A 12,524-nucleotide genomic window follows, 5' to 3' on the forward strand; every position below is an offset into this window, starting at 1 on the left:
GCATGCGCCACCACACCTGGCCAAGTTTGTATTTTTAGTAGAGACGGGCGTTTCTCCATGTTGGTCAGGCTGGTCTCGAACTCCCCACCTCAGGTGATCCACCCACCTCGGCCTCCCTAAGTGCTGGGATTACAGGCGTGAGCCACCGCACCAGGCCAGGGCCGTGTTTTGACTTGGTTTCCGTCTGAGCACCTGGGCTGCTCACTGGTGGTTCAGCAGGAAGCCCCTGGCGCTAGTCTGTGGAGGGCATGTATTGAGCGGGTGAGCGCACACTGAGCGCCTCTGCACTGCAGCCATGGCTGGGGACCTGGGCTCTCCACCCGCCTCCTGCGTGGTTCGAGGCTGACCTCCCACCGCTTCTGCCTCCCGATAAATGAAGAGGCTCAGCTGGTGGAACTCCGTGTTTCTCTTCAGTTCTAAAAGCTCGGGCTCAACTTGCCTTGGCTCTCCGTGCCCTTCTTCTTAGTCCGCTGGTGCTGGCTTAGTCTCAGCAGTGACCTTAGTCACACTAGCCGGGCAGGGCTCAGATGGACACACCTGCTTTTCAGAGTGAAGCCCCAGTGTGCTCCGGGACAAGGTAAGACGGGGAGGGCATCAATATTTGCACCAGGCCCTAGAGAGCGCCTCGGGAGCGGCACAGGCCTGGGAGCACCCAGTCCTGCTGAGTCTCAGGTTTCTCTCTGGGCTGAGGTCTCTCTGAGACCTGGACTCTGGGCTGAGTCCTGCTGAATCTCAGGTTTCTCTCTGGGCTCAGGTCTCTCTCTGGGTGAGGGCTGAGGCTGGGTCCAGGCCCTGCCTGGGGCTCCCCCCGAAAGCAGTCTGGGGCTTTGGGGGATGTGTCAGACACTGTCGGGCTGGAACAAATGGGCCTCAAAGGTTGGTTAAGTGCAGCCCCCGCCAAGAAAGCACTCTTCTGTAATTTTCCAGACAGTCCTCAGCCCCAGAATGCCTCTGGGAAGGGGACAGAGCAGCGCGTGGCAAAGCAGAGGCTGGAAGGAGGAGGAAGCGGGAGGCCCAGGTAAACCTCAGGCCACACTTGGGCCAGAGGCAGGGGCCAGGGGCCCGCGGGAAGGCAGCCAGTCCCAGGAAGGCAGCAGGCGCACTGACTGGGGCCCTGCCTTCCTCCTCCGGGTTCCACAGTGTCCTGCGGGCAACCAGAAAGGTCCAGGGCGGGCGGTGGGGCCAGGGGTGCCTGGCCGAAGAGCAGAGGCCCCCACGGCGCCCTGTGTGTGGAAACCTCCGGATGGCCGCACGGGGGCGGGGGGTGAACCAAAGCCCTGGGATCGCCGGGGGAGGGGCAGGGGCTGCAGACTTGGGCTTAGGCTTGGGCTTGGGAGGAGGATGATCTGGAGGAAGGCCTACAGCAGCTTTCCATTCTTTCAGCCCTGAGCCCCCGAGTCTCCGCCTCGCATCCGTTCGGGCGCGGTGTAAACTCCACGCCTGAGCTCCACGAGACACGGCACGGAGGAGGGAGAGACGAGTCCACACACAGGCGTACCTTATTATATAGAATTTGTACAATATATTTCTTTTCGTTTGCATATTTTACCCACAGCTTAACATCCTTTTTACAGGCTGAACTCAGTCAGGCTGATAGAATCAAAATTCTTTCAACCAAATAAGAAAAATTCAAAATCGTAAACCCGTAAGAAAACAAATTAAAAACGGTGATGAAAATACGTCACTCCTCTCGTTAGGAACAGTGTCTGTTTGTACAACAGGTATGCTCTGGAACAGGATTTCTTTACAGCGTAGGCACGTGTTTCCACCTTTGCTCTGCGAGCTTCGCCTCCTCTGGGCCTGGGGCTCCTGGAAAGCGCCGGGAGGCGGCGGCTCTGGCTCGGCAGCGCCACCCGGTGGCCGGAGGCAGAGGCGGCCGGGCGGAGCCGCGAGAGCAGCCGCGGGTGCGGGCGGACTCAAGCTTGTTGCCCGTGAACTGCAGCGAAGATCCCAGAACAGCAAGGACAGTGGGCGGACAGGTGCTCTGGGGAGCCCAGCGTTTATTTACAGCTGATCTTCCTGACGCGAGGATGGAGTACAGCGGCGGCCACTGCCACAGGGGAGGTGACTCCTGCCCTGCCACCCGCTTTACTCGGAGTCTGGGGTGTGGAGGGGCGTGGGTGGCGCTATCTCATCTACCTTCCAGGTTGGCTGTGAGTCTGAGCACGCAGCGGGGCCTCCCTCCCAAGCACCAAGACTTGTTTCCCGTGAGTCCCCTCTTGGGAAGCTCCTTACTGGGAGACCTCCTCGGGCCTGAGGGATGCAGAAGGTGGGGCCTTCTCTGGGGTGGTGCAGGCAGCTCCCAAAGCAAGGTAGGTTTGGCAAAGAGCAAGATGGGAAAAGGGTTTCTACCGAGCCAGCAGCACCTGCCTATTCAGGTCCCAAGCCACGGGAACCAGGCCAGGCCTTTCCACCAGGGTGATGGCCTCAGTCCTCAGGCCACCGAGTTCCAGGACCTGCCCTCTGTGTTCCCGTCTCCCTTGAATCCCACCCTCCGCCCGCCCCGGGATGGTTCTACCAGAACTCTGGGGCTTAGCTGAGAACCTAATTGTAGGGCCGTGAAGCCCGCTGCACCTTGGAGTCCTGACCCACAAGGCGGAAGTGCTCTTATAGGAAGATGCTTCCAGACCTGCAGACTCGGGCCCTTGCAATCCAGATCCCTGCAGACCCTGCACAGAGGGGTCTTCAGAGGCCACGGGGCTCACTGGGCCATGGCAATGCCGACCTGGTCAAGCTTGGCCTTGGTGGTGGGGCCCCTTCTCTGACTCTGGCACTGTGTGGTGGGACGTGCTTCGGCCCAGACACTGCCCCTAAAGGCATGCTTCAACTCCACGGGTCCCACTAAGGCCGGCACGCAGCCCACACGCCAGGCTTGCTTCATGTTCCCAAGCGTGGCTCTGGAGGGAGAATCATCATGGGCACTCCAGGGCAAGACTAAACCCATCAAAAGAAAAATGTAAAACAGCACTGACTAGAACTAATGTCGTTATTGCTACAAGTGACAGCCAAACAGCCACGCAGAGTCCCAGAGGTGGGTATGACAGACTACCATGACTATCAAGCAGAAATAAAATTATGTGGGTTTTTACTCTTAAAATAAGATATCCTCTGATCATCTTCAAGGTACAGAAGCTCAAGCGTGCTCCTCACATTCTGCTACTTTCACAGAATGGTCAGTCCCCGGTCATGCCCTCGAGCCCCTCCAGGGAGACAGTGTGGTTTTGCTCTAAAAACGTGAGGTGGAAACTGAAATATGTCAAAACAACAACTGAGGAACTGCGGCTGTGCTGCCTGGTGCGTGAGAGCAGACGTACGGGGCGCCTGCCGGCTGTCCCCAAGGGCACTTGTTCTCCTCAAGGAGTTCCCTGGGAGGGCGCGGCCGTGCAGGGAGCTAGCTCGATGCCTGGTTCTGTACTGGATGCTTGGGGATCAGTGTGGCCAGGAGGGGCTCTCGCCAGTTTTGGTTTGGTGTGAAAAGCAAAGAGGTGCTCCCAGGCCGGGCAGCCACTGGGGGTCTTGCTGGAAAGGTGGATCTGGGTGGACTGTGCCTCCCTCTGAAGGCAAGTGCAGGCAGTTCCAGCTCCACGGAGACAGAAACTAGTTGAGAGAGGCCACTTCCAAGTCCTCCCAGGCCCACGGCTCCTGCAGTGACCGCCTCTGGAGAAGGCTGGTCTCTGAACCTTCTCAAGGGCCCCCTGCCCACCCTTTCTGAGGCATTCTGCACTGCTTGGCTTATTTTCAACATGCTACAGCCTGTGCTTGTGTCCAGCCTACGCACGGGAGCTCTTGGAGATGTGGCTGCTTGGCATCCTAACTGGAGTGAAGTCAGCTCAAGGAGAGCTGGGCACTGGCGCTACAGGAATTTTCCTGAATGAGGTTAGATGTCTGCTCTAAAATCCCTGTGGCAGATGAGCTAGTCCCATGCACGCCCCACCAAGGGCTAACGCTCCACATTCCAGAGGCGGGTGGCCTTGTTTGGGTAGTTGATGGCCAGGCTGATGGCAGCAATGTTCTGCAGAGCCTGTGGAGGGAAAAAGAGTTGTCGCCAATTGTCAGGAGCCACTCCCTCATTCAGTGAGTGCTGATAAGACCCTCAGCTGAGCACTGAGGACGTGGGGACGGAGGAGGGGGGCCCTGAGATGAACCAGATGTGTTCCCCTCCCCCAGAGGCCCGCAGGGTGGAGAGAGAGAGAAAATGCTATTAAGAGCACATGAAAGCTCCAAATGTAGGTAGGAATCATCACTGCCCAGAGGGGCAGTCCCAGGGCGGGGGCTCAGAAGGCTGTCTGCAGAGGTCTGGGAAAACTCTCTGGGGGAAAACAGTGCAAAGATGCAGGTGGGGAAGGGCATGGCACTCACAGGAAACGAACAGCCAGTGCTGGGGACCAGAGGGAGTAGAGAAAACAGGGCCAGGAGGGCATTGAGATGCCCTGGAGGCGAGGCCAGGCCCGTCAGGCTTTCAGGGTCTGGGCAGCAAGAGGGTGGAGGTGGCTGAGGGAGGAAGAGGGGGTTGGCAGGGAGATGTGTCAGGGAGAAACGTCAGGACACTGGTGCAGTACACTCAACAGGCTGTGGGGAGGGTCAGAAGAGGGTAAGGAGGAAACGCAGAATGGAGAGGGGCAGCAAGAGAGACCCGCCCACAGGCAAGCCACCATGCTGAGCTTTGGGGCCAGGACGGGCAAATATCAAAATTTTGTTACATGATGTCATGAAACCTGGGGTGGCGGCGGCAATGCTGGTAGGTAGCTGTTGGGGGTAAGGGAGTTTCTACTCTGCCTACAGGTCTCGGGTGAATTCACACAAACTCTTCAGTATGGGCTGGGGGCATTCTCACTTCCGAGCGTACACGTCAAAGCCTATAGCAGGAAAGAAGACCTTTCTCCTGCAAAAGGGCGGTGTGTTCGGAGAATACTTCCAAGGGACAGAGCGCCGCGCTCAGGCAGGGCTCTTGGCTGGGTGTCCCGGCTGGGTGTCCACCCACGGGTAACCCTGTGAGCCTCAGTGTCCCTAGCTGTCCTCCGAGGAGGTGGGGGTGTTGGGCCACACACGCTATGATATTCAAGGAGTCCAAGGTTCTCAGAATGTACTCGGGCCAGGCGACTCCCGAGACCCTTTTGGGGTCTGCAAGGTTCATTTTTGACTTTTCTTCTCCTGAGTATATGGTGGAATGTTCCAGAGCCTGACGTGTGATCTGACTGACTGCAGAAGCAGACATGAGAATCCAGCTGTCTTCTACGAGGCCAGACATGAGAGGGGTCTGCAAGGATGGAACACAGCGCCACCCTCTGCAGGCATTCCTTTTTTCTTTTTTGGTCACCTATTTGTCCCAGAGCACTCGGTAATTACTTTGTTTTGAAAAGTTAGAGTCGTTTTTCACAAGATGTGTTATTCATGTTAACATGAAATGGGTTCACTACTTTAAAAAAATAAATTGATAAAGGTTTAAACTTTTGCTTAATTTTTAAATTGAAAATCTCGTTTCTAATGGCGCATATGGATATACGCATAATAGACATATCCAAAAGCTTTCTGAGGTCCTCAGTCAGTGAAAAGTGTGAAGCGTCCTGAGACCAAACAGCTGTCAGAAAAGGAGTTCCGCTACCAGAGAAGCAACTCACATCTAAAAATATGTGAAATCTAACTCCACGGAAACTTCGAGAATCAGCCAAACTAAATTTAAGGCATCGGTTGTTTTGGTTTTAAAGACACAAATTCTTCTGACCCCACAGTTTAGAGTGAATGACTGTGATAAACGGGGCTCGTGCGTGCTCTCTGAGCAGCAGGAGGAAGTGACTGAATTGGAACAAGCTCTGTGTAAGCTCCGGGTGGATTCTGTCCTACTCAGATGCAATGCACAGACTTTCTCTGCCCTGGCAATGGTAAGATGGTGGTGCCCCAGCCTGGGGGCCAGCTCTGCTGGGGTGGAGAGAGTACCTGTGCCGCACAGCGGAGAAGGTGGTCGTCCGTGGTTAGGGCCAGCAGGTAATCCTGCAGCACGCCAAGCTCCTGCAGAGAGAGAGCAGGGGCTGTGAGCAACAGCGCCAGATGCGCAGTGCAGCTCTCCCAGACCACCTGGGACACCTGCCTGCGAAAGCAGAAGCCTCTCATGGGCGGACGCTACTCACGCCGCCCAGCACCGCATGGCACTGCCTTGCTCAGAACCCCGGCGGGAGCCAGGTGCCTGGTGCCGGGGCCACCTCTGCCTCCACCTGCCCTTGGGTGACCAGGCCGGGACCCCTCCTCAAGCCAGTTTCCTCATGTGTGAAAGGAGATGGAAGCTAAAGAACTCTGAAAGGCCCTTTCAGCTCCCACATTCAATCAGTCTATTGTGCTGAGGGGAGGAAAAAAAGAGGAGGAAGCAGAAATAACCCATCATTTTATTTTCCAAAACTCACTGTTGTCAAGGGCTGATCCGGGGCGGTTTCTCCCCCATTGGCTCTAGGCCTGACAAAATAAGCAATCTCAGAGCTGACCTGAGGGTTTCCCAGGCCTGGGAGAGGCGAGAGCCTCAGACTCTCAGCCATGCCTGTCCTGTGTGGCCTGTCGAGACCCTGGCCACTCAGGCTCAGATGAGGCAGCGACTTCTGCCCTGGGTAGCAGAGGGAGCAAATGCACACGGAGGCACCAGGCTCCCTGCCCAGACCTCAGGCCTCACCTGGGCACGGTTCTCGGTGACGAAGAAGAGCTCAGTGAGGGCACGATGCAGGGGAAGGAGGATGCCGGGCTGCGTCACGTCCTCAAACAGGCCGTACTCCATGTGGGTAAAGAGCTGCCATAGGGGCTTCAACAGCGCAAGGTCACACAAGTCACTGCAGGAGGAGCCCCGGAGGTGGTCAGTTTACTGAGAGCCATGCCAAGGTCACATGGCTTACAGCTGGCAGGAACCGCAGCTCAGACCCTCCCTCTCCCATAGCTGGTACAAATGATTATAAAGTCGTTTCACCTACGCTCCCCACAAAACAGCCACGAATAGTCACCAACAGCAAAGAAGGAATGGGGCAGAATCTAAACTTCAAAACCAGGCTCCAAGGGAACAGGAGGTCGGAAGTGTGCTCACAGGGATTACTGTGCATCTTGAAAAATGGATGTTATGGGCTACACATGGTGCCTCACACCTGTAATCCCGGCACTTTGGGAAGCTGAGGTGGGAGGATCACTTCAGTCCAGGAGTTGGAGACCAACCTGGGAAATACAGCGAGACCCTGTCTCTACAAAAAATTAAAATAAAAAAAAAAAAAACTAGCTGGGCATGACAGCACCCAGCTACTCGAGAGGCTGAGGTGGGAGGATCGCTTGAGCCCAGGAGTTGGAGGCTGCAGTGAGCCATGAGTGCACCACTGTACTCTAGCCTGGGCAACAGAGTGAGACCTTGTCTCTTAAAAAACAAAAGTTATGAAGACTTTCCAGTGACAGTGGGAACTCATCTCAAGATAAATATTAAATGAAAAAAAGCAAGACGTGGCCGGGCGTGGTGGCTCACGCCTGTAATCCCAGCATCTTGGGAGGCCGAGGCAGGCGGATCACGAGGTCAGGAGTTGGCCAGGAGACCAGCCTGGCCAACACAGTGAAATCCCATCTCTACTAAAAATACAAAAAATTAGCTGGGCGTGGTGGCGGGCACCTGTAATCCCAGCTACTAGGGAGGCTGAGGCAGAAGAATTGCTTGAACCCTGGAGGTGGAGGTTGCAGTGGGCTGAGATCACACCATTGCACTCCAGCCCGGGTGACAGTGCGAGACTCTGTCTCAAAAAAAAAGGAGAAAAGAAAAAAAAAATCAAGATGTAAAACTACATATACAAAATAAAATTCAAAAATAACCTGCATATACAGCATTTTCTCTATGCATAAAAAAAAAACAGTAAACAGACACAACAAAAGATGCCACCAGCAGTTGACCCTATCAGCTTTCTAGGTTTTCTACAATGCTCACTGCTTTTATAATCAGAAAAGAACACTTAAGACAAGTGTGGTGGCTCATATTTATAGTCCTAGTTACTCAAGAGGCTGAGGTGGAAGGATCACTTGAGCCCAAGAGTTCACGGCTACAGTGGCTATAATGGTGCCACACTGCACTCTAGCCTGGGCAACAGAACGAGACCCCACCTCTAAAAAAAATTAAAGAAAAAAAAAAAAGATGGCCAGGAGCGGTGGCTCATACCTACAATCTCAGCACTTTGGGAGGCTAAGGTGGGGGGATTGCTTGATTCCAGGAATTTGAGATCATCCTGGGCAACATGGCGAAACCCCATCTCCACAAAAAAACAGAAAAATTAGCTGGGTGTGGTGGCGTACGCCTGTAGTCCCAGCTACTCAGGAGGCTGAGGGGAGGGTCACTTCAGCTCGGGAGGTGGAGGCGGCAGTGAGTTGAGATGGTGCCACTGCACTCCAGCCTGGGCGAAAGAGCCAGACCATGTTTCAAAAAAAAAAAGATAACGATGACTACCATTGTTATGATTTTCAGCTTGGCTTATGAAACACAAGATGCTTGCAAGGTTGCTCAGGCAGAAAGCTTTTCCCTAAGTAAAGCAGAGCCTCTGCTGAGAGAATGAACTGAGGGTTTTTTTTTTTTTTTTTTTTTGCGTTTTTACTCAGAGGAAGGCTGTGTTTTAATTCCAACTCAATATCCTTTGGAGAAGAAAAATTATGAAATAAATAATACTCTAGAACTTGTTATATGGCTATATATAATTATATAATATTGGATTTTGTTTTTAAAAAAAAATCTGCTTTTTTTCTTATGACTTGAAAAATTATTGTGTATATTTAATTGTTATCTTGAAGCCAATCTCTTTCTCCCAGAGGAATAAATCTTCATAAAACAAACGGGAAAATTCTGATAGCTTTCCAGCTGGGTTTTCAGAGAAGCATCAGCATGTGAGGTACAACGTACCTGCGAGCTGAGAAGGTCCCTCCCCTGAGGACTGCCCCTTGTGTGGGGCCTCTGGGCCAAGCCCTCAGGCAGGCCCCTCTCTCACTCTATGAGGAGTACACATGAAAGAGGCTAGGGTGGCAAGGCATGCTGGGAGTTCCCTCCGGGCTCGGGACAGAGGGTGCGGGAGTGTCCCCACTGGAAAGAAGGTTGCCAATGGCCAGCACACTGTGCAGGAAGGGGCACAGGTCTTCCTTCCTGCTGCAGGCAAGAAGGGCCCACCAGCCAGGAGACCATGGAGATGTTCCATGTTTCATAAGCACTGCTCAACCAGACTGTGCTTACCGGACTCGACGCTCAAGTGAACAGAGCTAAGCCCATGTGGGGCTGAGTGATCCTGTCTGTGTATGAGGAAATGGGGGTAACAGCAAGCATGCCCAGCTCTCCCCTCTCTCTCCATGCTGCCTATGGACTGACTACACAAGCCATCTTGTTCTCTCCCGACTTTGAGAGTCCTTTGTTATTTTAATGACAGTTCCATATTCCATGAGAAGACAACCTGTTACTTCAAATATCATCACTGCACTCTGGCTAGCATTCTGTGTGCCTGTGTCTGTGTGCCTTAGAAATGCAGGAAAGAGGAAGAATGAGCTCCTGACAGGGAGGGTTCTGAGCAAGGAGGGTGGCGGCCAAGCAGACAGACAACATATATGGCACAGTCACTACCACCTTCTCTCATAGATGAGGAATAAGGCAATTATGTCTACAATTCCCAATTCAACACTATATGTCCTACCTATAGCGCAAAAGGCAAGAACAGTGTCTAAGCATTAAGAGGAAGAAATAACATTTATTTACAGATGACACGACTGTACACCAAATAATCTGCATATATAGTCTTAGAATGAACAAATTTAGTAAGGTCACTGGATATAACGGCAATATATAAAAATTAATTGTACATCAGCAAAAACAAAACTAAAATTAAAAAATACCAATTATAGTATCAAAAACATTAAATACCTAGTAATAAATTTAACAAAATGTTAAGTCCTCTACATAGAAACCTCTAAAATATTACTAAGACCTAAACAATAGAGGAATATAAAGAGAGGAACATATAATGGCTATGGATTAGAGGACTTGGTGTTCTAAAGATCTTGAGTCTCATCAAATTGATCTATAGTCGCACCACAGCACTCCAGCCTGTGTGACAGAGTTAGACTCTGTCTCAAAAAAAAAAAAAAAAAAAAAAAATCTGTAGAGTCAAGTGGACATCCGAATGGAACAAAACTGACTTGATGCTTACCCCTTCTATCATACACTCAGATGCATTCCAGGCAGACACTCCTCTAAGTATGAAAGGAAAAACAAATTCTAGAAGATAACATAGGGAATATCTTCACGACCTTCGAGTAAGGCAAACATTTCTCAAACAAGACACCAAGAATGCTAGCATAAAGCAAATGACTGAAAAACTAGAAGACATTAAAGCCACAAATGTCTTTTCATCAAAGTCACCACTAACAGCATGAAAGGGCCAGCCACAGAGTGGGGATATATACGCCTGGCAAAGGGCTGCCCTCCAGGACACCGCTTACCTGTGGCCGCAGCATCGCACAATCCTCAGAAGTAAGTGGATGGCTTTTAATCGTTGATGGCCAGTCTGGCGACAGGCCACGCCCACCAGCCATTCCCAAATTTTTGCCAATGGGAGATGAGGCACAACCCTTTCTTCTGACAACATCTGCTTCAAAATCTCGAATCCTGGCCAACACCCCAAAACACAGATATATAAACAGAGATACATAATAAGTAATATTATTATTAAAGTATAACAATTGTGTACGTTAAGAATTCTACATTTTATAAACTGCTCAAATTTTAATAACTGTGATCATTTAAATTCTGGCTGAAATTAAGACTTTTGTAAAAATAACACACGGGTCATATTTCCAGTTCCTTTTTTCAGAATGCCCTGGCAAATTCTAAGAGAACAACCATCTTCTTCGGGTCCTGACAGAATGCTTCTCATAGCTGGCCATTCAAGTTTACAACTGGCCAATGAAATCACATTCAGGAGTGACAGGTGTGGGGCTTGTGAGACAAATTTGGAAAGTGTGAGAGACAAGTACCTGCTTTGATTTTAACCAAGATCAGTGACATCATGGCACCCACAGCCATGGAGTGTCCCTGGCAGGCAGATGGTGCGAACGCAAAGCCCAGAGCACACACCTGTCTGGAACCGCCCCAGGTGTCCGGCCGTCACGGTGAATCTGTAGCCCCACTCGGTGTTGCTCATGTCGGAGGTGAAGCGGTAATACAGAGTGTCTCCTAGGCACACAAGAATCAGAGGCCGATCAGGAACTGAAGCAACAGGGAATGGCAACAGTGGTGTTTCGGATGAAAGCTATTAAACCCCTTTCAACATTCTCCAGTAAGTTCCCTTCTCAATATTAAGTTTAAACACTGCCTGTGAAGAATCTATCTAATCGAGTATTTGTTTCACTACCTGGAAGTTCAAAATCTTTCCACTTCTGCTGAGACCCGCTGAAGCTGTGTCGATCTTGCTGGAAGTCACTACTGCTGGACATGGCTAATTCGTCACAGCCCTCCTCTGTGTTGCACTGAGAGTCGAATTTGATTGAGAGGTAGATGGCACCAGGAATGTGAACTTTATCCTAGGGAGGGGAAATGGAGAATACTTCTGTCGATGCTGCTCACTAGACACTAACTGCAGCTGTCCCATGCCGAGTCCTGTGGCTGGACCCGGGTGCGTGAGAATGAGGGAACCACAGCCCTGGCCTCCAGGAGTGCAGAGTTCAGCTGGGGCGAGGAGCATGCACAGACTGCAAATATGGTGCGAGGGAGGCACAGCGGGGCAGGCAACACGGGGCCCCAGAGAAGGAGTGTCAGGTTGCTGTGAAGAGTGAAGAGGACAGGAGGACCCTGTCAGGAGAAGGCAGGAGTGGGAGGCAAGGTGGACCTGAGTGCATGGGGTGCATTTCAGACAGGAGAACAGTCCTGTGAAGGTCTAGCATGTTCAGGGAACGGCAAGGAGCTTGGCATGTTTGGAGTAAAGGGTGTGCTACATGGACACATATGCTTGGGAAGCAGGAACAGGGACAAGACCTGACTCCAGAGAGACTGGCGGGGCAGACACTGAAGGCCCTGGGCATGAAAATGAGGCACTCAGACTCTGGACAACAGGGAAAACCCTGGAAAGCTTTGGTAAGGCTTGCACGGTGTAGCATCACTGACAGCTGGTGTGGAGCAAGGCTGGGCTGAGGCAAAAGTGAGGAAATCAGAAAGTAGCAGCAAAAGGAACCCCAGAGAAGGGCAACGGGTGTCCAGGGTCAGTGGAGAAGACAAGACCTCTTTGGGGTCGAACCTGGTGGCTGACCGCATGTGCCTGTGTGGGACCAAGGGAGTGGGGCTGGAGCCCAGGAACATGACGAGAGAAGAGACTTGGAAGAAAGACAGGTTATACTTCTGAAAAACAAAATCTCAGCTGGCCAATAACCCAGTTGTAAATCGGTTTTCATCATCCACCTTCGCTGCTGCAAGTGCCTTCCACTCAGAAGTAGATGCCTGGGCAACTCCAACATTTCTGTTTTCTCTCCAACATTTTTAAAAGTGCTAATGGGGGCCAGGT

At 51.9% G+C, this 12,524-nt stretch overlaps 1 protein-coding gene across 1 annotated transcript in view; it reads right to left on the reverse strand.

The window, feature by feature from the left end:
- Nucleotides 1-1,497: 1,497 nt before the first annotated feature.
- The window catches only part of ZZEF1 (zinc finger ZZ-type and EF-hand domain containing 1), a 137,884-nt gene continuing 126,857 nt past the window's right edge, over nt 1,498-12,524 (reverse strand). The window contains exons 50-55 of the mRNA XM_054459311.2: nt 11,382-11,550; nt 11,105-11,203; nt 10,471-10,636; nt 6,656-6,809; nt 5,935-6,006; nt 1,498-4,021 (exon numbers count right to left, since the gene is read on the reverse strand). Coding sequence (XP_054315286.2) covers nt 3,941-4,021; nt 5,935-6,006; nt 6,656-6,809; nt 10,471-10,636; nt 11,105-11,203; nt 11,382-11,550 — 741 coding nt within the window. The 3' untranslated portion in view covers nt 1,498-3,940. The remainder of the gene's footprint in view (nt 4,022-5,934; nt 6,007-6,655; nt 6,810-10,470; nt 10,637-11,104; nt 11,204-11,381; nt 11,551-12,524) is intronic.

Source organism: Pongo pygmaeus, chromosome 19, assembly GCF_028885625.2.
Source record: "Pongo pygmaeus isolate AG05252 chromosome 19, NHGRI_mPonPyg2-v2.0_pri, whole genome shotgun sequence".
In the NCBI taxonomy this organism is placed as follows: Eukaryota; Metazoa; Chordata; class Mammalia; order Primates; family Hominidae; genus Pongo; species Pongo pygmaeus.